Here is a 22,804-nt window from a genome sequence, read left to right as displayed (position 1 = left end):
TACGTAGTATGTTAAGAGAATGACGTTTTCAACCTAACGTAGTCCCTAGCATGCAATCTAGAATGGCGTGTTCATAGATTTAACAAGTAGAAATCATTAAGAACGAAAAGAGATTGAGTCATCACAAGGCATGGTAAGTACTGGCGTTGTCTTACTTATCCTAGAAATCGGGTCACATGTTAACCACAATTAACAAGTGCTACTCTAGAACATATGTAGGTCCTCATTCAACAAGGGCAGGTAAACATATATTCATAGCATTAAAATCCTAGATATGCTCACTATGTATGCATCCATAGAAACACATCAAGAATTTATCAATGACATAAGTAGTGAAACAATTTTCATCCTTTCATAAAAATCATTCAAACAAAATATCACAACATACTTACAATCATATTCGGAGCTTCAAAACAGCCCCTAACTACTTAAAATTTAGTTACACATAATTCACAAATTAAACCAAAACTAAAACATGGGTTTGAGAAGATAAAACCAAGAAAAATAGAGTGAAGCTTTGCTCTCTGCCGTGCCTCTTGCGTCTGCTGTCAATCTGTGCTTCTGCTCTCTGTCAGTCTCTCTCCCCCCTCTGTCTGCGCCCAGTTTTCTGTTTTTACGTCAGTCTCTCTCTTTTTAATTCTTTCACTCAGTCTGTGCTGTTCCCACTTCTTTATTTTCTGTTTTCCTTTCTCTGCTTTTTCTGTCCGTGTCTTCCCCACTTCTTTGCCGTGTATTATTTCCCCTTTTTCCTTGCTGCTGTTCTATCCTTCTGTCAGTCCACTCTCCCTGCTTTCTTTTCTTTTATTCTTTCTGTCCCGTGTGCCATCCTCTTTGTCTACTTCTTTATGCCGTGTCCTTTCCTTTAACAAAAGGCAGCCATTTCAATTCACACTTCCTAGTGCTCCACCTTCTAGTCTTTTATTTGTTTTCCTTTTTTTTTCAGCCCATTTTATTTGAAATTAATCCTAAAACAAAATTAACTGTACATTAACACAAGGTAAGGTAAAATGCCACAATTTTAACACAAAAACATCACAAAGACTTTAGAAATGGATGGTATAAATGCATGAAATATATGAGTGATCACATGTGTTACGCAGAGGCAAGGTATTGTAATCTCTCTCACCTCTCTTCCTCTCTTTCTCAATCTAGCCCTCTTTCCAGGATTAATTCAATGTTGTAAAAATCTCCTAATTTTGGTTTGTTTTATGTTCAATTTTTCTGTTTGTAGACCCTTTATCACTTTGTCAACAAAATGAGAGATTTTTTAGTGTGACCAGCAGACGAGGTGGTACACTACGTGTCAGTATACAAATGGTGGGCTATGTGTGTTAAAAAGTTAATAACTTTCTGGTCTTTAATTTGTTTCAATTAGGCTCATGAAGTTTGATTACACTCTTCATTTTCAATTGCACCAATTAGGGCCATAAAGTGGTTCAAAGAGCTCTAGGAGCTTGATTCACCCAATTTATACTTTTCATGTAAAACTTCTTTAAAAAAGTTAAAACATCTTCCATTGTAAATAAATTTAACCATTGGTAACAATATTTTATCCCTTCTTTTGGTTTTTACTGCATTGTTTAGGTGATGAATTGCAAGGAAAATGGGGGAGAGAGGGGGTACAATTTATTTAATTTGAGCAAAATAGTTGCATTTAAGCTTAGTTGATTAGTGAGGATTAGAGTCGTATTAGGCGTCCTCTGTTTGTATCTGAAATCTGAATTCATTGAATGATGAATGAGGTTGTAGTGAAAGAAATTGAGAAAGTCAAGAAAAGACAGGAAGATGAAGCTACAAATATACGACAAACAATAATGATAGCTAAATTTATCTATGTTGGTTTATTAAACTTGGTCAAGCAGGCCCTTTATTTTAATTAGGATTTAGTTTGGTACTTTCATACTAACTTCAATTGTTTATAAGGAAAACTAATGAAAATGACTTGAAAATTTTGAGTTTTAATGATAAGGACAAAATAAAAGGTAAAGTGAATAGTACCAGAATTGACTTTTTAATGTAAAAATGTGGTTTTTCGTTAAAGGGAACAATACCTGGAGCTTTTCGTTAAAGTTTATAATAGTTAACCAACTAAGAGTGCTTACTTTTGATTATTTTTCAATATATTTTAGCCAGTTGACAATCCTAAAAGATTTATGTAGGCACACATCAAATTGTATATTACACATGTACCTAAGATATAATGCTAGATATATTTTTATAGTTGTGTCATATTATATAAAAAAAATTTAAAGTAATCTCTTTCTCTGCATAAAAACTATCCATTTTATCATGCATTTTGTAATGTTTTTTTACTGAGGAGGAACAGAGGCTAAATTACCTCCAATTGTTCAAGAGGAAGCTCTACATCTTAATTTATGCTCTCTAGTTGTTGAAAGTTTGTAATTTTACTTGCTACTTGAGTATAAAAATGTAAAACAAAATTTGTCCATGATTTACAAATTTGTATTCGATTTTAGACGTTTTTTTAGTGCAAGGCATATGTTCATGTAAATTGTACAAATTGTTCTGGTTTTGGACAGTAGGCTTTTTGAGTTTTACAATCCTTGGAAGGGGATTGTGACTCAAGTGAACAAATTTAGTGTTTGGGGATACAATTTGGTTCTCTTTAATACATAATATAACAAAGGCCTAGAAATTTTCCTTCCAAGAAATAGGCAAATGTTTTTTGCTCATCTTGGCCTGCAGTTTGTACGAAGAGGCATTAGTGTGTGTTATCTACATTGGTGCATTTGAGGATGTGGTTCCGTTCCTAGCTACCACCTTTTTAGTGCATCTTTCTGTGCAAATTATTTATGCCTATTTATATTCAATTCCCGCAGCAAAGCTTGGGTAAATTTTCTAGTTGGAGCTAAAACTTGGAATCTTACCAAAGGGGTTTTGAAGGAGTCGGAAAAATGCTTCCGGATGATTTTGCACCTTGGTGAGTAGCATTAGGAGCACTTCTGTTCTGTTTAACAGAAATAGAATTTATGGGGTTTGAGATACTTGTACAAATCTTATGAACAAAATTGTGATGTATCTATTAATAGTTCATTAAATTATTAATGTAAGTAGTTAACTTGTAAATCAGTTACATGTGATCATTTATATTTTTCAGTAAAAAAACAAAGTAACAATGCAAATACAATATACAAAGACAACTACTAAATTTAGCTTAATTTAGATAAATTATGTACATCATATGCCCTATGCCATTATTTTACTTAAATCATTGTTAGAACCCACTAATGATGATTATGCTAAAATTATTTTATCATGTAAACTCTGCACTATTAATGAGTACTCGTCTACTCTCGTGGACATAATAACCCAACTTAGGGTGAATTATGTACATCATGTGTTTGCTTCCTTATTTCTACCTCTTTACATATTCACTTCTACTCGGTGACCAAAGAAACCATGCGACCAAAGAAACCATGCGAAGGTTACAAACTTAACATTTTACGTTGTTCCAAAGTCTCACTAATTTTATACATCAACGAACATCATATTTTGAAGATTCTTTTGTGATTTTAGTTGCCTCTTACCTTTTTATTTTTTTTATTTTTTTATTTTTAAGACCTCTATTTTTTGTATACAAAAAATAAAGGATTAACTGTGTCATGGTAGAGAATTTAGTCTTGGTCCGTATTTAAATCACGTGTTGCTATCAACTGTGTCAGTTCAAAATCTACGGCGGGTGGAGAGAGGGCATGGCCACCTTTGGCCCCCAGTCCAAAATGTCAATTGAAAAGCAGATGAGTATGTCTTGACTAGTATGACAACGGCGCCAAAAAACCAGACAATGACGGTTGAAGTTGTTACTAATTAATTTACTCTTTCTTCGCCTAGAAAGCCAGCTGCATTGATTTTCCTTTTTTGGGTTTCTATAACTGATGCCCTAAAGACTTATCGTGAAGGATATGTGAAAAGTTTATAGAGGCGTGAGCGTTAGTGAAAATTGAGAAAAATAACCATGTTGTTCAAGTTTGTAATACTCATTCTGACAAGCGTAGCAGCAGCTGAAGATTTCAATTTCACCTACCTTGGCTTCCGATCTGCAAATCTTAGCCTAGAAGGCGTAGCAGAAGTGACATCCAATGGTATTCTGAGGGTTACAAATGATACTGTTCAGAGCATTGGTCATGCCTTCTATCCCAACCCAGTAACTTTCAAGAACTCATCTGATGGACCAGTTTTATCTTTCTCTTCCACATTCATCTTTGCTATGAGATATAAAGTTCGCCAAGGCCATGGAATCGCCTTTGTCATTGCTCCAACAAAAGGGCTGCCTGGAGCTTCTCCAGTTGGCTTCTTTGGCCTTTTCAACAGGACGAATGATGGCAGTCCAACGAATCATGTTTTTGCTGTAGAGCTGGACACTTTCGAGAACCCAGAATTCAGTGACATCAATGACAACCATGTCGGGATTGATATTAATGGTGTAGTCTCTGTGGTATCTGCCCCAGCCGGATATTATGCTGATGAAAGATTGATCACGAGTGGGCAGCCTGTGCAAGTTTGGGTGGACTATGATGGTACCAAGAAGCAAATCAATGTCTCTATGGCACTGGTTAGTAATGGTAAGCCCTATAATCCACTTTTGTCTTTGACTCGTGACCTTTCCCCAGTCCTTCACAGAACCATGTACATGGGTTTCTCCGCATCCACTGGTAATCTAACAGCAATTAATTATGTTTTGGGCTGGAGCTTTAAGATGAACGGTCATGCTGAAGAACTTGGTCTCTCACAACTTCCTAAGATGCCTCGTTTAGGACCTAAAAAAATACCTAAACTTTTGACCATTGGCCTGCCTGTGATATTAGTGAGTTCCGCTTTGCTAGCATTTGTTTTTTGGGTATACTATGCCATAAGAAGAAAGAAGAAGTTTGCAGAACTGCTTGAAGACTGGGAGCTTGAGTATGGGCCTCAGAGGTTTAAATATAGAGAGTTATATATTGCCACAAAAGGGTTTCGGGAGAAGGAGCTTTTGGGCAAGGGTGGATTTGGTAAGGTTTACAGAGGTATATCGCCGACCTCGGGAACTGTGATTGCTGTGAAGAGGGTCTCGCACGAATCAAGGCAGGGGATGAAGGAGTTTGTGGCAGAAATTGTCAGCAATGGACGTCTTCGTCACCGGAATTTAGTTCCTTTGTTGGGCTATTGCAGAAGAAAAGGGGAGCTATTGTTGGTCTATGAGTACATGCCTAATGGAAGTCTGGACAAGTACCTCTTTGACCGACCGGCAGTCACTCTCGATTGGAGCCAGAGATTTATAGTCATAAGAGGTGTAGCATTAGGTCTGCTTTATCTGCACGAAGAATGGGATCAGGTTGTGGTTCACAGAGATGTCAAGGCCAGTAATATTTTACTAGATGGGGAATGGAATGGAAGGTTAGGAGATTTTGGGCTTGCAAGATTATATGACCACGGCGCAGACCCTCAAACTACTCATATAGCTGGAACATTTGGGTATCTAGCTCCAGAGCATACAAGATCATGTCGGGCGACAACGAGTAGTGATGTGTTTGCTTTCGGTGTATGTTTGCTGGAAGTTGCCTGTGGAAGAAGGCCAATAGAATATCATGGCTCCGAGAATGTGATTTTGGTTGATTGGGTGTTTTCTTGTTGGGAAGGACGTAATATTCTTGAGGCGAAAGATCCAAAATTAGGTAATGATTTTGTAGCAGAGGAGGTGGAGTTGGTGTTGAAGCTTGGGCTGTTTTGCTGCCAATCAGAGCCTTCAATGAGGCCAAGGATGCGCCAAGTTGTGCAGCATTTGGAGGATAAAGTTCCTTTGCCTGCAGAGTTTTCACTTCTTGGTCTCTCCTCACGTGGCTTAGGCATTTCTCATAATGAAGGTTTTGATGAATATACAATGGCCCCAGGGTCTTCAGTGTCATCGTATGCTCCAGATTCGTCATTCCTCTCCTGCGGTCGCTGAATCTAAAAGCAATTAGGATCGTCTTTGTAAATGGTATTCATAGCGTAAGCATCTTTGATTGGTACTCCCAGTACTTATGATTCTTGTAAACTTCAATACTTTCAAGGCCAATAATACGCTAAGCAAGTTTGTTCTTTTGATCTTTTCTATTCTGTCTGCATTGCACTCATACTAAGTGTTTCCTCGGTGTAGAAGGATCCAATTATAGTCGTACTCTCATCTGTCATTGTTCTTGTTCACTCGTGTTCATTAATGTTGTCTTTAAATTTTAATGGAGAAGACCATGTGTGTGTAGTGTTTTTCGTTCACTCTATTTCATCTCGATCAGATGTTTATAACCTTTCTAAGACTCTTAACATTAACATTTTCAGTTCTTTCAATATACGGTTGTTGTTATACTACTGTGTTAAATACAATGTCACTGGAAATGTTGTTTAGTGTCTTTGTGTGCAGTGCAGAATTGCAGATGAATGTGCTGTGTCTCCAGGACAACCTGAAAGCCGCAGTTATCAGACAACGAGAACCATTGCCGGAAAGCTTGCGTTGAGAGAATGATGCAGGTGAGTCTGTCAACCATCTTTTAATAAAATGTTAACCAATAGTTGACATGATTCGATTTGATTCATGTAGATTTTATTCGAAGGATTGTTAATGTTGTTGTTGCACTTCTAGAACTTTATTCAAACACGTGTTTTCTTATATAAAAAGAAACTTGCAGACTCATGAATTGAGAAAAGAGTGTAAAAGAAGAGAGGACTGAAATAGCAAATTTAATATTCTTCACAATATAAAAAGTCTATTGACTTAAGACATACAAAAATAAATCGTAAAATCTCGAAAACTCGTGGAGTTCCGTGATATAAACAAAACCTCACGCGCGCGCGAAGAGGCTAGTATCTCAAATGAGAAGCAAGTACCTTAATCAAAGTGGTAAAATACTATTTAGGTCATTGTTTTGCATAAAGTTTTATTTTGCTGGCTACGTTACATTTTTCACCAATTTGGTCGCTGTGCTTAAAAATGCTTCTAATCGCAGTCCACTCTGCCATGTCGTCCTGGAATTCGAGAGGAACCGAGTGATGTTTAAACACGTTTTCATCTCAACATGAACGGAGTTTACTTGTACATTTTAGGAAAGACATTGGAAATCGACAGAGATTATAAACGATATTAAACACCATGAACAGAAAGGTATTTATCCATAATTCAATGTCATTAGCCATGTAACCACCGCAAATGTTTTAACAGTTGAATGTTTCAAATTGATTACAATTTTATAAGAAAACATGAGGTGTGTTTTAGTTGATAAATAATACATGAGAGAAAATACAACTGTCAAAGCACCTTCATTAAGTCAATGTGATCTTCAAGGTGTGCAAGCACAACTCAATCGATTGCCCGAAAAATTTCGACAACCTGATCGATTAAAAAGTCTTATTTCATCAGCTCCACCCTCCATGTCTTTCTCCCAATCTCCCAATCCATTGCAAGCACAATGGTAGTAGTACTAATGTGTTTCAAGCTTGCAATATTATTTCTACTAGTTAGCCTAGCAGTTGCTGAAGATCTCAGTTTCACCTACCATGGTTTCCGGTCTACGAATCTTAGCCTAGACGGCATAGCAGAAGTGACATCCAATGGCCTTTTGAAGCTTACAAATGAGACCGCCTTCAAGATGGGTCATGCCTTCTATCCCAACCCAGTAACTTTCAAGAACTCATCTTGTGGCACAGTTTTCTCCTTCTCTGTCACCTTCGTCTTTGCTATGAGATATCCTGATCTCTGTGATCATGGAATAGCCTTTATCATTGCTCCAACCAGAGGGCTGCCCGGAGCTTCCTCAAGCCAGTACCTAGGCCTTTTCAACAGGACAAACAATGGCAGTCCTACCAATCATGTTTTTGCTGTAGAGCTTGACACTTTCAAGAACGAAGAGTTCAAAGACATCAATGACAACCATGTAGGGATTGATATTAATGGTATGGTTTCTGAGGTGTCTGCTCCAGCAGGATATTATGTTGGAGAAAGAGTGATTACGAATGGCCAACCCGTGCAAGTATGGGTGGACTATGATGGTAGCAAGAAGCAAATAAATGTCTCTATGTCTCCAGTTAGTAATGGTAAGCCCTACATTCCACTTTTGTCTTTGACGAATGACCTTTCCCCAATCCTTAACAAAATCATGTACATAGGCTTCTCCGCGTCCACTAGCAAGCTTACTGCATCTGCATATGTTTTGGGGTGGAGCTTTAAGTTGAATGGCCAGGCTGAAGAGATTGATCTCTCAAAGCTTCCCAAGCTGCCTCCGCTAGGACCAAAAAAAAGATCTAAACATTTGACCATTGCTCTGCCTGTAATAATTGGGAGTTCGGTTTTGTTAGCACTTCTTTATGGTGTACACTTTGCCATAAGAAGAAAGAAGTTTGCGGAACTGCTTGAAGACTGGGAGCTTGAGTACGGACCTCAAAGGTTTAAATACAAAGAGTTATATATTGCCACAAAAGGGTTTAGGGAGAAGGAGCTTTTGGGAAAGGGTGGATTTGGTAAGGTCTATAAAGGCATATTACCCAACTCAAAAGCTGAGATTGCTGTGAAGAGGGAGTCACACGAGTCAAGGCAGGGGATGAAGGAGTTCGTGGCAGAAATTGTTAGCAATGGAAGACTTCGTCACCGAAACCTAGTTCCTTTGTTGGGCTATTGCAGAAGAAAAGGAGAGCTGCTGTTGGTGTATGAGTACATGCCTAATGGAAGCCTCGACAAGTACCTCTATGGCCAACCGACGGTCACTCTCAATTGGAGCCAGAGATTTAGGGTCATCAAAGGCGTAGCATCAGGGTTGCTTTATCTCCATGAAGAATGGGATCAGGTTGTGATTCACAGAGATGTGAAGGCCAGTAATGTATTACTCGATGGAGAATGGAACGGAAAGCTAGGAGATTTTGGGCTTGCAAGACTACATGACCACGGCGCAGACCCTCAAACTACTCATATAGCTGGAACATTTGGGTACCTAGCTCCTGAGCACACAAGATCAGGCCGGGCCACAACGAGCACTGATGTGTTCTCTTTTGGGGTATTTTTGCTTGAAGTTGCCTGTGGAAGGAAGCCAATCGAGACGCATGATTCAGAGGTTGTCATTTTAGTTGACCGGGTGTTTTGTTGTTGGAAAAGAAGTAACATTCTTGAGGCAAAAGATCCAAACTTGGGAACCGAATTTGTAGCAGAGGAGGTGGAGTTGGTATTGAAGCTCGGGCTGTTATGCTCTCAGTCAGAGCCTGCAGCTAGGCCAAGCATGCGCCAAGTTGTGCAGTACTTGGAGGGAGACCTTCTTTTGCCGGAGCTGTCACCCCTTGGTGTTTCTGCCAGCGGCTTATCGTTTCCTCACAAAGAAGGTTTTGACGAATTTGCAACGGGCACGGGGTTGTCGCATTCATATGCTTCAGAGTCATCACGCCTCTCAGGTGGCCGCTGACACCAAGCACAAAGCATTCTCGAGTACTAAATGCTTATTAGCTTGTCAATGTAACTTATATTTATGATATATTTACTCATTGGTATGTTCATCGGGTTCTCTCTGTCTTCGTCAAACATGTGATTATCTCTAACGTGTTCCGATGTGTTTGAAATTACAATCTGTGTGTACGTGAACGATGGATGGTCCGTCGCTCGATATCTCGATGCTAGACTGGAGAAGAAAGTGAGGTGAAGGACTTCAACTAAACCGGAATCTCCAGCGACTTCTGTGCGGTATTGCAGGAGTGACATCCAATGATCTTTTGAGGCTTACAAATTTCACTCAAATGGCATGCATGCCTTGTATCCCAACTCGGTAAACACGAATAAGAACGATACTCACTCCTTGCAAATTCATTCGTTGTACCTATCAGAAACAAATTCATTAGTCGTACCCAGTGCACAAGGCTCCCGCTCTACGCAGGGTCTGGGAGAGGTGAATGTCGGCTAACCTTACCCCCATTTATGGAGAGGCTGCTCCCAAGTCTCGAACCCGAGACCTACCGCTCATGGGCGAAGGCACTTGCCATCGCACCAAGTGCGACCTCTTTGATGATATCAGAAACAAATTCATTAAACGTCTATAAAAGTACAATTCGGAAACCTCAAAAACCAAAATCAAAGCATGTAAACGTAAAAATCCAAGTACGTTTGTAGTAAAAGTAATAATGGAGCACACGTGCACAACTATAGTTTATTGTAGAGAGAGGCCATGGAGGCTCCACAAGATGCTCTGTTATAAGAACGTAGACGACTCGAGACTACTTGTAGCTAGTCTTATTAATTAGGATATAACCTTTTTATTGGAGACAATTTTTGCACATTTTTTATTAAAAGTGACCTATATCCCTTTATTAGACATGACATTTTTTTTCATAAAAAAATATGTGTACTATAAGCGGTTAGGAAACAAATTGGTTTCGAACTCATCATTTACAATATCCGAACCTATGAAAATAAATAAAACTTGAGAGAAAATGAAGGAGGAAAAGGAGAGGAACTATTTGGAGGCGGTTGCGGGTCGGGCTCATTAGACAGGCGCGGACTCTGGATGGTGTGTTGAATTGGCGATAGCATCGGACTCGCTTACTCCTTTCCGATTGAACCAATCAAAGAAATGCCGGTGAGAGTGGCGGAAGCCTCCGCGCCTTCTCAACTCTCAGGTACTTCTCCGCCCCTCTCTCGTTCTCGATACCGAATGCCAAAGCAAACAGCGGTTTCCCCATTTAGTAGAGTTAGGGATTTTGCCGAAATCTGCACTGTTCGATTCATGTTGTAGGATATAATCCTCAAAGACACTACCTTTTTTCTGTAATTTTTCTTCCAATCGTTCACATATATGTATATATGTGTTTATGTATATGTTAGTATTTGTATCTATGTGCAGGTTCAAATGGTGGACAGACAGCTCCTCCAGCCTGCACACTTTTAAGCGTTGGACAGGTTTATCTCTGTTCCTGTGCCTTTGTAGTTCTTAAATTTCGTTCCTTTTTTCTTGAAATTGGTTAGATTATAGAGAATTTCTAATTAATATTGATTTTTTGAGCATAAGCACCGATTTCGGAAGTATAAATGTGTGTGCATTGTAGAATTAAGTTCATAATTCTATGGCAGGCCTTCTCCGGTACGCAGAATGTTTGTAGTATGAAGAAAGATGAAGCGTGGAGAGTGAATGTTCGGATACAGGGGTGTGACCTTGAACATGGTTATCTATGTGGAACCATGGAAGCTCTTAATGTTCCTATGGCAGACACACCGGTAAGGAGTTTCTTCTTTTGTGTCTGTTGTTCATCTGTCACCATGAATTTTTTTGTTTGAGGATTGGTATTGAGAATAAATATTTCCCTGAAATGAATTAAGAACAACAAAAGAGTGAACGAACTACTGAGTTTTTTATCGGAACTGCTCTTTACTTGAGGAGTTTCGTACCCCTTTTTGGTACCTTCGGTTTTTGTACTGCTGTTGTTGTCTGTATTCCACATCTAGATGGCGAACCTCATATAGTTAAATCTTAAATCAAGCATTCTTTGGGTTCATTGGGTGCAGCAGCTACAAACTTGATTTGCCTAATTTTCAATCTTCAATCCATAAGATATCATTATGATATTCACTGCTTATCGTGTGTCTCATACGATCTATAAATTTGGCTGATTCTAGTCTGCCACTTTCATGCAAGACGTGTGCATTAGAAATGACACCTTATCTACTTTTTTGTGGATATGGAAATCTAGTTATTGTATTCCCCCACTCCCGTATTCTGATATTTTTGTAACCTTCATTTAGTGTTTACTTTGTTTTTCAACATGTATGTTAGGTAGTTACCTTTTGGGAAGGAGAGATTGTTGACACCAAGAATTATACTTTCTTCACTGGAAAATGGGAGGCAACGTATGTTTCTGTTATCCTTTTAACCTCTATGTTGACCCTAATTATCGTATCATGGTTGTGGAATAACGATCTAGTGCTAATTTGTTTAACTCTTTACAGGCCAGAGGATGATATAAGGCACTGGACCAAGTTTCCTTCTTTTTCTGCTCTGCTGGTATGGAGTCTTAATCTTCTCAATCATATGGCAAACTTCTGTTATCTTCTAATTAATTCTATTGTTTACAGAGCCAAGTGGAAGTTGATGGCGGCAAATCATTAGATCTGAGTAATTATCCATACATATTCATGGTAACTGATCTAATTGTTCTCTTATTCATTGTATAATGACTACTTATTCGTCAGATGCAATGTTGTTGACTTCTTTGACATTGTGTTGGTGCAGAGATGGAAAGAGCAATATTTTGTGAATGTTGGCACAGACTGTGGGCTAACAATAGCTGGCTTTTACTATGTCTGTTTCTCTTGTAGCGATGGCTCCATCAATGGCTTCTATTATGATCCTAACAGCAGGTATACTGGCCAGCGTATTTCCTTCCTTTATAATGGGATGTGTAAATGCTTACAAAGTAGATTGCCACTTCCCTTATTATGCATTGTCTTTCTGATTTAATTTTCTGAACACATTGCAACCAAGTGACTGATAAACGTTACTTGAACCGACTTGCAGCCCTTTTCAGAAGCTTGAGCTGAAATCCACCAACGAGGGACGATCAGGTTTCAGCTTTTCATCATATGAACTGCGATAGATGAGAATATGTCTACCGTGGATGCCTACTAGGAATTGCACAACTTTGGGTCATGTTTCAAGAGCATTTAGCTCCTTTAGTACTGCAAGAATTGATAAAACTTGTGCAGATGTACATTTGTTTGTGTTCGTAAAAGTCTATCGCAGAGCTGTGTGGTGTTCTTGAATATGGTAATCACCGTGTACTAGTTACTTTGAGGTGATGTGAAATCTTGCATATGTAGCGAAACGTTCAGCTCGAAATCAGAATTTATGATTCTTCTATTGTAGTTTTTCATTAGACGTTTGATTACATAGCTTGGTGTTATTATTTCAAGGAAAAACTTAGCAATTTCCCGAACTTTGTACCTTGTTCTACTTTGCCCTGTGAATTTTCGTTTTGGTTGAGTCCCTCTAAACTTTCAGTTAATTTCATCACTTGCAAACCAACTTTTAGGAGCATATATGTCAAAAAAAAATGCAACATTCACAAGAAAAATTAGTAAATCTTAAGTATTTCTTAATTGAGCTATGAAAAAAAATTTCTTTTTTTAGGGAAATTGAAACTTTAACACGTGTATTAAATCAAAGGCATCTATGATACGACAAAATACCCGTAATTTCACTTAATAAGTGACACAACTAACAGGAAGGGGAGAGAATTGGACAATTGAAACTTAAAACTAATGCATTAAATCCAAGACTTATACGGTACAAAATGAACGAAAATACCCTTAATTTCACAAAATAAGTGACAAAACTAACAGGTTGGGGAGAGCATTGGACAATGCTTGGCTCCTTACGTGTAAAGTTCATTTGATTAAAAAACTATTTAGTCGTCCATGTGAATCAAACACATTGAAAGTTCATCATTAAGATGTTATATGTTGTCGTAAATGTTGATTTGTTTGTCACATATAGATGCTTAAGTAATCTCCAAATTAAATCAGTTTTTCTACATAGTTTTTGGAAGATGAGAAAGAGTATTAATGGGTTACAATCATGAAGTCTGTATGGTTAAATGATTGTCATGAACGATTGAGGGGGCTTAAAACAGAATTGACTCAATTGAGAGTTCACATGCCCTAGTGGAATGAAAAAAGAGTTCGGCTTAGGCTGCTTAGCTAATGCTTCTTAGGGTTGTGAATCAGTTTGAAACAGCTCAAACTTGCACCTGTTCGGCTCGATAAGAAACAAGTTAAGCGTGAATATTGATATATTCTTCAAGTCTCATAAGTATCTCATACTTTTTTACAAGACAACTCGAGCTACATACTATTCAAGAAGTTTGTTTGTAATGAAAAATCATGTTTGAGATTTTTCTTTCGAATAATTATGTGTACTATTTTTCCTAAGATTATATAAACTATTTTCAGTTTGGACTTTTTTTAAGACAAAGATTTAGTTTCTAAAAGTTGAACCACTTGTTTTTGACAAGCTCATTGTAAGATTAGTGTAAATGCTGTCGTTTGTTCAAAAAAAAAAAAACTACAAGCATAAAAAAGTTTGGGGCGTTCATAATATGTTGTTTATGTTTTATATATCTTTTATTACAAAAATGTGTTATCAAGTTGTGAACTTCTGCAACTAAAGCATACCAACTTATTATAATAGATAGCTTGATATAGTTTGAGCTTGGTATCGAGTTTGAAGTTTTTAAGCCCACTCGAGCTTGTATAAGAAGCAAACCAAACCTGGTTTGAGCTTGAAAAAAAATTAAACAAACCAAACCTTGAGCAAAATGTTATTCGTGGTTCAGCTCGTTTACAAACCTAAATGCTGCTAGTAGAGAATATGTCTTGTGGACCTAGTGGTCCCAATCCAACTGTCCAGGCTTCAAGGATGAACATCTAAACCATTCAATTAGCAGCTTTTGTTGGTGGAGACTGTAGAGAGATTCAATTCAATTAGAGATCATTGATCTTGCACTAGCAATTTGTCCCAATAGAGAAATGACTGATGAGATGAGGGATTTGCCGTCACCATTAACCACCAAGGCCCTCATGATCAAGCGTTGAAGACGATCACGAAGACCCACTCATTAACACTGAGATTGGGGCCCACATTTGAGTCTCTAAATATTATTCTCAAGTTCAGTGCCAACCAAACCAAACCACCGCATCAGTCACAAACCTTATTAGCTTCTGCCCTCGTTTCCTGCATTGAAGGGAGGACGATGAGAGAGAGAGAGAGAGAGAGAGAGAGAGAGAGAGAGAGAGAGAGAGAGAGAGAGAGCATTTAGCCCACTACGTAGCCTACAGAGACATCCTCGTGCATGGATTCACGCAATTGGTAGCGATCACAATAAAACCCTAGCTAATTTAATACAAAAACACCAATATATAACAAAAATAATATAAAACAAAGCTTTTTATATTACCACCCCACAAAATATTGAATGCACCCCACATTAAAATTTAATATTAATTAATTATTTACTTTACTATGCAATGATAATTTTGACCTTATTAGGTTTAAAAAATAATAAAAATAATAACTTTTAACGCATTATTTATCTACTTCAACTCTCAAAACCCCTCACACCCTCCATTGTTGAATAAAACCCTAAGCAATGAAACTACAAACATGTTGATTAAGAAAAATTATTTTTGACGAATGGAACACGAATTCGGTGTTTCGAAAGCTTTGAAATCATTATTATTGTTATTGAAAAAACATTCAAATGAACCTAAACATTTTTTCAAATCATTCAATTTGAAATCATTCGGCAAACTAAAGTTTAGATGGTTTGAAATCATTCGGCAAAATTAAAACTGATTGTTATAAGATTTGAGAAATGTGGGGTGTATTAAAAATGTGGGGTGTGTATAGAAAATGTAAGGTGTATATTAAGAAAGTGGGGTGTGAGGGTATTATGGGGAAGGAAGTGGGGTGTATTAAGATAATTTTTAATTGAAAAAGTAAATGTGAGGTGTAGTAAGTATGTGAGGTTTATTCAACAATTTGTGGGGTACTAATATAATAAGCCTAAAACAATTTCTTAACCCACCACTACCACTACTATTCGGACTGCATTTACCCCATTTCATGAGGGGCGTGTCCCTCTTTTTATTTCTCTATCTGTCTGTAAGACTGTAACTACCCACCAACTCTTATATAACTTCCCCTCAACTTCCCTCTTTTCACCATCTTCCAAGTTTTTCTTAATTTCGTTTTCTCAAACCGCTCATCTCTCACTCGATCGAGTACCCTGTTATTGAAACAACTGAGTACATTTTTTAGACTGGCTAGTGACCATAGCTTCTTTTATATTATTCAAAACATGATTTGCATGGAAAGTTTGCTTTGCGATGAGGTATGCCCTGCAAGCCCTGCAAGCCCTGCAGTGACTACTGAAACTATCCCTGGCAATAACTTTGGTTCAAAAAGTTACTGTAGATCAATATTAATGTATACAACTAAGGAAGAGTATGAGCAGGCTCTGACCATATGCATGGAGAAGGAGAAGAGCTATATGCCTGAACCTAATTACCTCGATAACCTGTGTTCGAATAATTTGGTCATTGCTAGGTTAAAAAGCATTCAATGGTTCATCAAGGTCAATACACACACACGCATATATATATATATATATATATATGTATGTATGTATGTATATGTATATGTTTAAGGTATATATTTGAAAATTATCATGGTAGTAGTGCTAAATATTTATTTAATTCTTTTGTTTGTGTTTTCAGTCTTCAAGTCGGTTGAACCTCTCCCTTGGAACTGTTTTTTATGCTGCAAATTACCTTGATCGGTTCATATCCACGAACCATTGCAATGTAAGGAATACATGATATATAATGCTTTTAAGTTTAATTAATCCGAGTTGAAAGGAAATCTGTTTAATTAGTTATGTATTGGGCAAAATTGAAAGGAAATCTGACTTAATATCTATGTACATGTATGTATTTTCGGGGATGGAAATTTGGATGGTGGAATTGGTGTCTATTGCCTGCTTATCTATTGCCTCCAAGTTCAGTGATACCTACAATCCTTCCATGCTTGAAATTCAGGTGATAACCTATTCGTTAATTATTTGCATTATTAATGAAGAATGACACCATTATTTGTTCCTGCAAAGGTTTAATTACTGTGTTGATTCATTGATCGCAGATGGAAGATCTGGAACATTCATTTGAGCCAAGCACAATCCAACGGGTGGAAATGATGGTGCTAAATGCATTAGGATGGCGCCTTGCTTCTACAACGGCTTACTCTTACCTAGAACTGTTTTCATGGTTTCTGGACTCATTGAAGCCCCAACTTCATGAAGAGATCATTGCCCTACTCAACAATTTGCTTCTTCGAGCTATTTCGGGTATGTTTTTTCGAACTTAATTATTTGATGTATGTATCCGGTATATCCATTATTAACTCTAAATTTCCTTTTTTCCCAAGTGTTAGAAAGGCTTTTATTTCACACTTCTTCTAGATGACTTACTCCTAAAGTATTGTAATAGTAATTAGTGTTGGTTAATTACTTAAATTACTCTAGATGCAACCCTATATATGGTAAATGATTTATATAATTCAATCAATGAGATTCATAAAATTTACACCAAGTGATACTTATTAATTCTAAATTATCCTTTATTTTATACGTTAATTTCTCAAATTTATAGAAACTCTTAAAACACTTGTACTACAAGTGGCTGGATTACCCTGGTGAATATAGTTTTTCTTTCAACTCATTACGTCCAGTGTTGAAGCTCTTCACCTTTCTTTAATGTAACTTAGAGTAGTAATATCGATTATAATTATAAAACGACTCACTGTTTTTATTTTCTGATAGTACACATAATTAAGAAACAAAAATTATTATGAACTTTCCAGATTCCAAGTTTCTGGATTATAGGCAAAGTGTGGTTGCAATATCTGCTCTAAGGTGCAGTCTGGATAAGATACAACTTTCAGCAGCCATATCGGGCAATGCCTACCTCACGTGTCTTACAAGTCTATTGGATCATGACCAAAAGGTCACTTAATTAATTTCAGTATCAAATTCCCTTTTTAATTTCCCCTTTTCTTTTGCTGATTAACATCTAACATTTTATTCCTGGTACTGACTGGTAATTTGTCCACTACTTGTATATTATAGGGCGAGTTGGTGAAGTGCCATAAGATGATGGAGGAGCAATATTCATCAGTTGATTGTCTGCACAGATTAAGAGATCACGAGGATTTCCATTACTGCCCTTCAAGTCCAACAACAGTGGGCTTCCAAAATGAGAATCTAACTAAAATTTAGGAAGAATTTGAAAAATACCATCTCTGATCACACTCTATCGTGCTCCTAGATTAGCAAAATGACTAAGAGCTCCTAAATATAAGGAATAAGGAGTAAAAAAGGAGTTCCTAAGGGCTTCTAGCATTAAACAAATATATTTTTTAAACAAACGATATTATCTGTTGTAGACTTGTAAATTTCGTTGCATGCAAATGATGCATCACAAAGCTCTATGTGGCATATGACTCATCACAAATGGACAAGTTATCAATGACATGTAGCACAAATCAAGCAAAGGAAGATCAAAAGCATTCCTAAAATACAGTGAAGGGGAAGAAATCTCCTTAAAATCGGTAAGGGGCCCAAATTGCTCCCAAAATCGGAATGAAAGCTTAAAACTTGTAACGATGTTCGATTCAAGATCAAGTTGCCAAGACCCTTGAATCAACAAAATCCCACATCAACATCACCGTTGTCGCAGGTCATACACAAACCTAGAGGTAAAGAATATCCACGCATTGTTTCAAGTTCAAAACTTGAAGCAATTGTTCGATCGTTCATCCGAGATCAAGTTATTACAACCCTTGGATCAACAACCTACGCATCTACATCAAATTTGATGACTGAATCAAAGGAAAATTATGAAAATGAGGAGCCTCTGATGGACAAAGATGAGGAGAAGCTAGAGGTAGACCGAGCTATTACGCTCATGTGATCTCTCTCTATCCAACTATTGTAAGAGATGATCACAAGCATGATCAAGGCACAATATGAAGGAAGCTTGCATGATTCCGTGTTATACTCAAAGCCATTCTCTAAAAGGATTGACGCCTTGAGGATGCCAAGGGGTTATCAGCCACCCAAATTCATGCAATTCGATGGAAAAGGCAATCCTAAACAACATATTGCTCATTTCATTGAAACCTGCAATAATGCTAGGATTGAAGAGACTACCTCATCAAGCAGTTCGTGCACTCGCTAAAAGGTAATGCCTTTAACTGGTACACCAACCTTTATCCTGAGTTTATCAACAGCTGGGACCCGTTTGAAAAGGAATTCCTCAACCCTTTTACAGCACTCGCCGCACCGTAAGCATGTTGGAGCTAACAAGTACGAAACAGTGGAAGGATGAACCTGTCATCAACAACATCAATAGGTGGCGTTCATCAAGTCTGGATTACAGAGATCGGCTTTCTGAAACCTCCGTCATTGAGATGTGTGTCCAAGGCATGCACTGGGGGTTACATTACATCCTTTAAGGCATAAAACTGAGAACATTTGAAGAATTGGCAACTCGATCCCATGATATGGAGCTGAGTATTGCCAATCATGGGAAGAAATAGCCGATCACCGACTTAAAAAAGAATAAGGTATACGCCCTAAATGTAGACAAGATTAGGAAAAAGCACACCAATGAAGCTTTTGCCATCCATAATACCCTTATCAAGACCTCATCCGCGCTCATCAAGATCTCCTCCAAAAACAAAACGAATGAGATAAAGAGAGGTGAGCCTTCTTGCACCCAAGACATGTGCAAAAACACCTTGAGGGAACTAGAGCAGAAGACGTACCCTTTTCTTGACTCTGACGTGGCTGCAATGCTAGACGACTTGCTGGAAAAGATGGTGATTGAGTTACCTGAATGCAAGCACCCCAAAGAGATGAATCGTGTTAACAATCCTAGGTACTGCAACTACCATCGTATCGTAAATCATCCTGTCAGTAAGTGCTTTGTCCTCAAGGAGCTTATCATGAAGCTAGCACAACAAGGGCAAATCGAGCTTGACCTTGACCATTCTCGTCCATGTTTAAGCTATACAACACCTTCTGCATAACAATTGTTAGGGGTAAGCAACAAAATGCGCCTACCAACAATGAAAAAGGGTGGGCACTGGTAACCTACAAAAAGATAAGGAAGCCAAGACCACAAGCCACACGGCCAAAGGTGGAACAAAGGAGAAAACACCGCCGCCTCAACAATAGGAAGCCCAAAAGAAGCGTAAGAGCTGCTAAGCCAACATACGTAAGGGAACCTATGGAGCAAGAGCAACGCATTCCTTTCTCCTTGCACGAGTACTTCCCAAATGACTTCTTCCAATAGTGCACTACTGTTGCCTGTCACATGGTTGAAGTGGAGATAGAAGAGCCCTCAAAAGGCAAAGTTATCGCCATTGAGGAAGTGAATACCCTCACACCCAAAGAAAGCCTGCCGACACACTTTAGCATCGAGGAAGCACTACGATTGCCCAAAGAGATGCAAAAAGCACTAGTAGCGATCTTTGCAAGTCCTGATGACCACGAGGTGCAAGTAAGCAAAGACGAAGGCTTGAAGCTTCAGCCACATGAATATGCCATATGTTATGCCACCCATGACGCAATCAACTTCACTGATGAAAACTTGATACTAGGGTCAAAGCCTCACAACCGTCCTATCTTCGTCTTTGGGTACGTGAGACAGAACAAAATCAATCGCATGTTTGTGGATGGTGGATTGGCCATAAACATCATGCCAAAGTCAACAATGACCACAATCAGCATCAAGGTGGATAAACTATCCTGAAACCGCCTCCTAGTCCAAGGTTTTAACCAAGGAAGACAATGAGCGATGGGCATAATTCGAGTGGAAATGACCATTGACGAACTCAAATTAAGCACGCTATTCCATGTGATTGATGCAAAAACTTCCTACAACTTGCTCTTAGGACGACCTTGGATCCACAAGAATTGAGCAGTGTTGTTCACCCTTCATCAATGCTTAAAGCTCTACCGAGAATGAGTAAAGGTGATACAAGGTGACACCAAGCCATTCACGGAAGCCAAATCACACTTTGTGGACGCCAAGTTCTACATGGATGAAGACATGGTGCCCGAAGCTCTTCCAAAAGAAATCAAATCCATAGACAAAGCCATACCTAAGAAACAATAGTGGCAAGCCATGCCCAAGAAACAAGAAAGGGAACTTTTGTCATCTTCAAGCAAAAACGACGATGAGCCTGCTAAGCCCACAACAATCAAAGGAAGTGTGACGCCCTTAAAAGGACCAAACACACCTGTCTTCCGATAAATCCCAATGTTGAGAAGAAAGAATGGGTAATCCCCATTCGAAATTGGAACAAGCAAAGCTGACACACAGCTGCATAAAGATGATGTAAAGCTACTCAAGACAAATGCAGTTTTACCTCTAACACAGCTAGGCAATGATAAAGTTTCAAAACCACCACAAGGTTTTCTAAACCCCTACCAAAGGGGGCAAAACCAAGCTCTCCTCCAACTAAGAGGACCGAAAAAGGTTTCGACCCAAACGCCTACAAACTCATGTCAAAGGCCCGGTACGATTTCGCCTCCTCTTCAAATCTTGGAAAGAAGAATGCAAACACTGTCAACCACAAAGAATGTGACCTCACAAAGACTCAAAAGAAGTTAAGTGAGAATGGTTACAGAGTTGACAACAACAAAGTTGGACTTGGCTTTACACCAAATACACTTGTGAAGATTTCAAGCAAAGTAAAAAACGTTAGCGCTCAACACATCTGCGTGAGCATTGAACAAAATCAAGATAAGCCTAAACCCACCCCTTGAACGTCTGTCTTTGATAGACTGAATTGTTCAAAACCCAGAATTTCGGCACTTAGTCGCATTGGTGATTAAAACCGAACTTCCGTCTTCAAGTGGCTTAACATGCCAACACCCTAAAGCTTTTTTTTCGAAAGGTTGTCAAAACTTAAAAAACAAAGCAACGTGGCTAGCTTTCCTCCACGACGACCAGCCTTAGAAAGACTTGAAGAAACCAAGCAACCTTCTAAAAAGAGAAAGACAACGCCAAAAGAAGACAAGTTCGACGATTTAGCAACCAAAGACGACGTTCAAAGCTTGATACTTTCAAGGATGAAGTGCCAAGCAACCATGGAAGTTGACACAAAAGGACAACTGAAGTTAAAAAAGCGCACCGTCATCCACACGGGCCAATCTTCAAGCCAACAAGCCTAAAAGGACGGCAATGAAGAGGAGGTCCAAGACGTCTTCCACATCACAATCCAAGAAGACAAAGAAGATGAAATCCTCGAGGAAGATGTCACTGTTGCGCCGCCATAGCTTGAGGATAGGGCGCAAGCCATGGTTAATGATCTCAATGAGCTCAACTTAGGCACAAGCGAGAAACTGAAGCTTATCTTCGTAAGTGCACTACTAAGTGCAGATCGATGAGTATTACCAACTGTTAATGAAGTACAAAGACATCTTTGCTTGGACCTACAAAGAAATGTCTGGCCTTAACCCTACCATCGTCGTGCATCATCTTGTAATCACACTGGAACGCAACCAATAAAGCAAACTAAAATACGATATCGATCCGAGCTCATCCCACAAATTAAGGCCAAGATTAACAAACTAATCAAAACAGGGTTCATTCAAGAAATGCAATACCCTAAATGGATCTCCAACATCGTTATTGTTCTTAAGAAATCTAGACAAATACGTGTTTGCGTAGATTTCCACGACCTCAACGATGATTGCCCGAATGATGACTTTCCCTTACCAATCATCGAAATCATAGTGGATGCAACCATTGGCCACGAATGGTGTTCAACAAACTATGACACTACAACCTCAAAATGAACCTGTTAAAGTGTGCATTTGGTGTCACTTCTGGGAAGTTCCTCGACTTCATTGTCAAGCTCCGTGGTATTGAAGTAAACCAATAGAAGATCAAGGCCATCCAAAACATACCCGAACCAAGGAACTTACACGAGCTGAAAGTCTACAAAGACGGCTAGCCTTCATCAGACGCTTCATCTCCAACCTTGCTGGACGTTGTCAACCCTTTAGTTGACTCATGAAGAAAAAGGCTCCATTCATATAGGATGACGTCTGTCGCAATGCCTTTGAGAGCATAAAAAGGTACCTGGAACGCCTACCTATCTTAGGAGCTCCCGTGCTTGGAAAACAGTTCATCTTATACATTACCACACAATAAGGTTCCATTGGAACACTCTTAGCACAA

The 22,804-nt window shown here is 38.5% G+C and overlaps 4 protein-coding genes across 4 annotated transcripts; all 4 read left to right on the top strand.

Moving 5' to 3' along the window:
• Positions 1-3,865: 3,865 nt before the first annotated feature.
• On the top strand, positions 3,866-6,082 carry LOC126618531 (L-type lectin-domain containing receptor kinase IV.1-like). Its single transcript, XM_050286629.1, has one exon. The coding sequence runs from the start codon at positions 3,977-3,979 to the stop codon at positions 5,942-5,944; it is 1,968 nt and encodes a 655-aa protein (XP_050142586.1). The 5' UTR covers positions 3,866-3,976; the 3' UTR covers positions 5,945-6,082.
• Positions 6,083-7,405: 1,323 nt separating this feature from the next.
• Positions 7,406-9,515, top strand: LOC126618530 (L-type lectin-domain containing receptor kinase IV.1-like). The gene is made up of 2 exons (XM_050286628.1): positions 7,406-8,064; positions 8,137-9,515. The coding sequence occupies exons 1-2, from the start codon at positions 7,440-7,442 to the stop codon at positions 9,414-9,416; spliced, it is 1,905 nt and encodes a 634-aa protein (XP_050142585.1). The 5' UTR covers positions 7,406-7,439; the 3' UTR covers positions 9,417-9,515.
• A 938-nt stretch (positions 9,516-10,453) lies between these two features.
• On the top strand, positions 10,454-12,854 carry LOC126618532 (uncharacterized). Its single transcript, XM_050286630.1, has 8 exons — positions 10,454-10,620; positions 10,845-10,900; positions 11,072-11,215; positions 11,772-11,845; positions 11,945-11,999; positions 12,071-12,133; positions 12,228-12,355; positions 12,513-12,854. Exons 1-8 carry the CDS (start codon positions 10,575-10,577, stop codon positions 12,589-12,591), a joined length of 645 nt encoding a protein of 214 aa, XP_050142587.1. The 5' UTR covers positions 10,454-10,574; the 3' UTR covers positions 12,592-12,854.
• A 2,921-nt stretch (positions 12,855-15,775) lies between these two features.
• LOC126618185 (putative cyclin-D7-1) lies at positions 15,776-18,076 on the top strand. The gene is made up of 6 exons (XM_050286269.1): positions 15,776-16,128; positions 16,271-16,371; positions 16,453-16,591; positions 16,692-16,896; positions 17,412-17,554; positions 17,677-18,076. The coding sequence occupies exons 1-6, from the start codon at positions 15,853-15,855 to the stop codon at positions 17,824-17,826; spliced, it is 1,014 nt and encodes a 337-aa protein (XP_050142226.1). The 5' UTR covers positions 15,776-15,852; the 3' UTR covers positions 17,827-18,076.
• Positions 18,077-22,804: the final 4,728 nt, after the last annotated feature.

Source organism: Malus sylvestris, chromosome 4 (genome assembly GCF_916048215.2).
Source record: "Malus sylvestris chromosome 4, drMalSylv7.2, whole genome shotgun sequence".
Taxonomy (NCBI): Eukaryota; Viridiplantae; Streptophyta; class Magnoliopsida; order Rosales; family Rosaceae; genus Malus; species Malus sylvestris.
The sequence above is the reverse complement of the archived record's forward strand: the minus strand, read 5'-3'. Positions and strand labels throughout refer to the sequence as shown.

Excerpts from the sequence above, each read along its gene's own strand:
- LOC126618531 (XM_050286629.1), top strand. The coding sequence starts at position 3,977 with ATGTTGTTCAAGTTTGTAATACTCATTCTGACAAGCGTAGCAGCAGCT.
- LOC126618530 (XM_050286628.1), top strand. The coding sequence starts at position 7,440 with ATGGTAGTAGTACTAATGTGTTTCAAGCTTGCAATATTATTTCTACTA. Across the intron at positions 8,065-8,136 it reads TATGTCTCCAGTTAGTAATG|GCTTCTCCGCGTCCACTAGC; the intron begins GTAAGCCCTACA and ends TCATGTACATAG.
- LOC126618532 (XM_050286630.1), top strand. The coding sequence starts at position 10,575 with ATGCCGGTGAGAGTGGCGGAAGCCTCCGCGCCTTCTCAACTCTCAG. Across the intron at positions 10,901-11,071 it reads CACTTTTAAGCGTTGGACAG|GCCTTCTCCGGTACGCAGAA; the intron begins GTTTATCTCTGT and ends ATTCTATGGCAG. Across the intron at positions 12,000-12,070 it reads CTTCTTTTTCTGCTCTGCTG|AGCCAAGTGGAAGTTGATGG; the intron begins GTATGGAGTCTT and ends TATTGTTTACAG.
- LOC126618185 (XM_050286269.1), top strand. The coding sequence starts at position 15,853 with ATGATTTGCATGGAAAGTTTGCTTTGCGATGAGGTATGCCCTGCAAGC. Across the intron at positions 16,129-16,270 it reads GCATTCAATGGTTCATCAAG|TCTTCAAGTCGGTTGAACCT; the intron begins GTCAATACACAC and ends TTGTGTTTTCAG. Across the intron at positions 16,592-16,691 it reads CTTCCATGCTTGAAATTCAG|ATGGAAGATCTGGAACATTC; the intron begins GTGATAACCTAT and ends CATTGATCGCAG.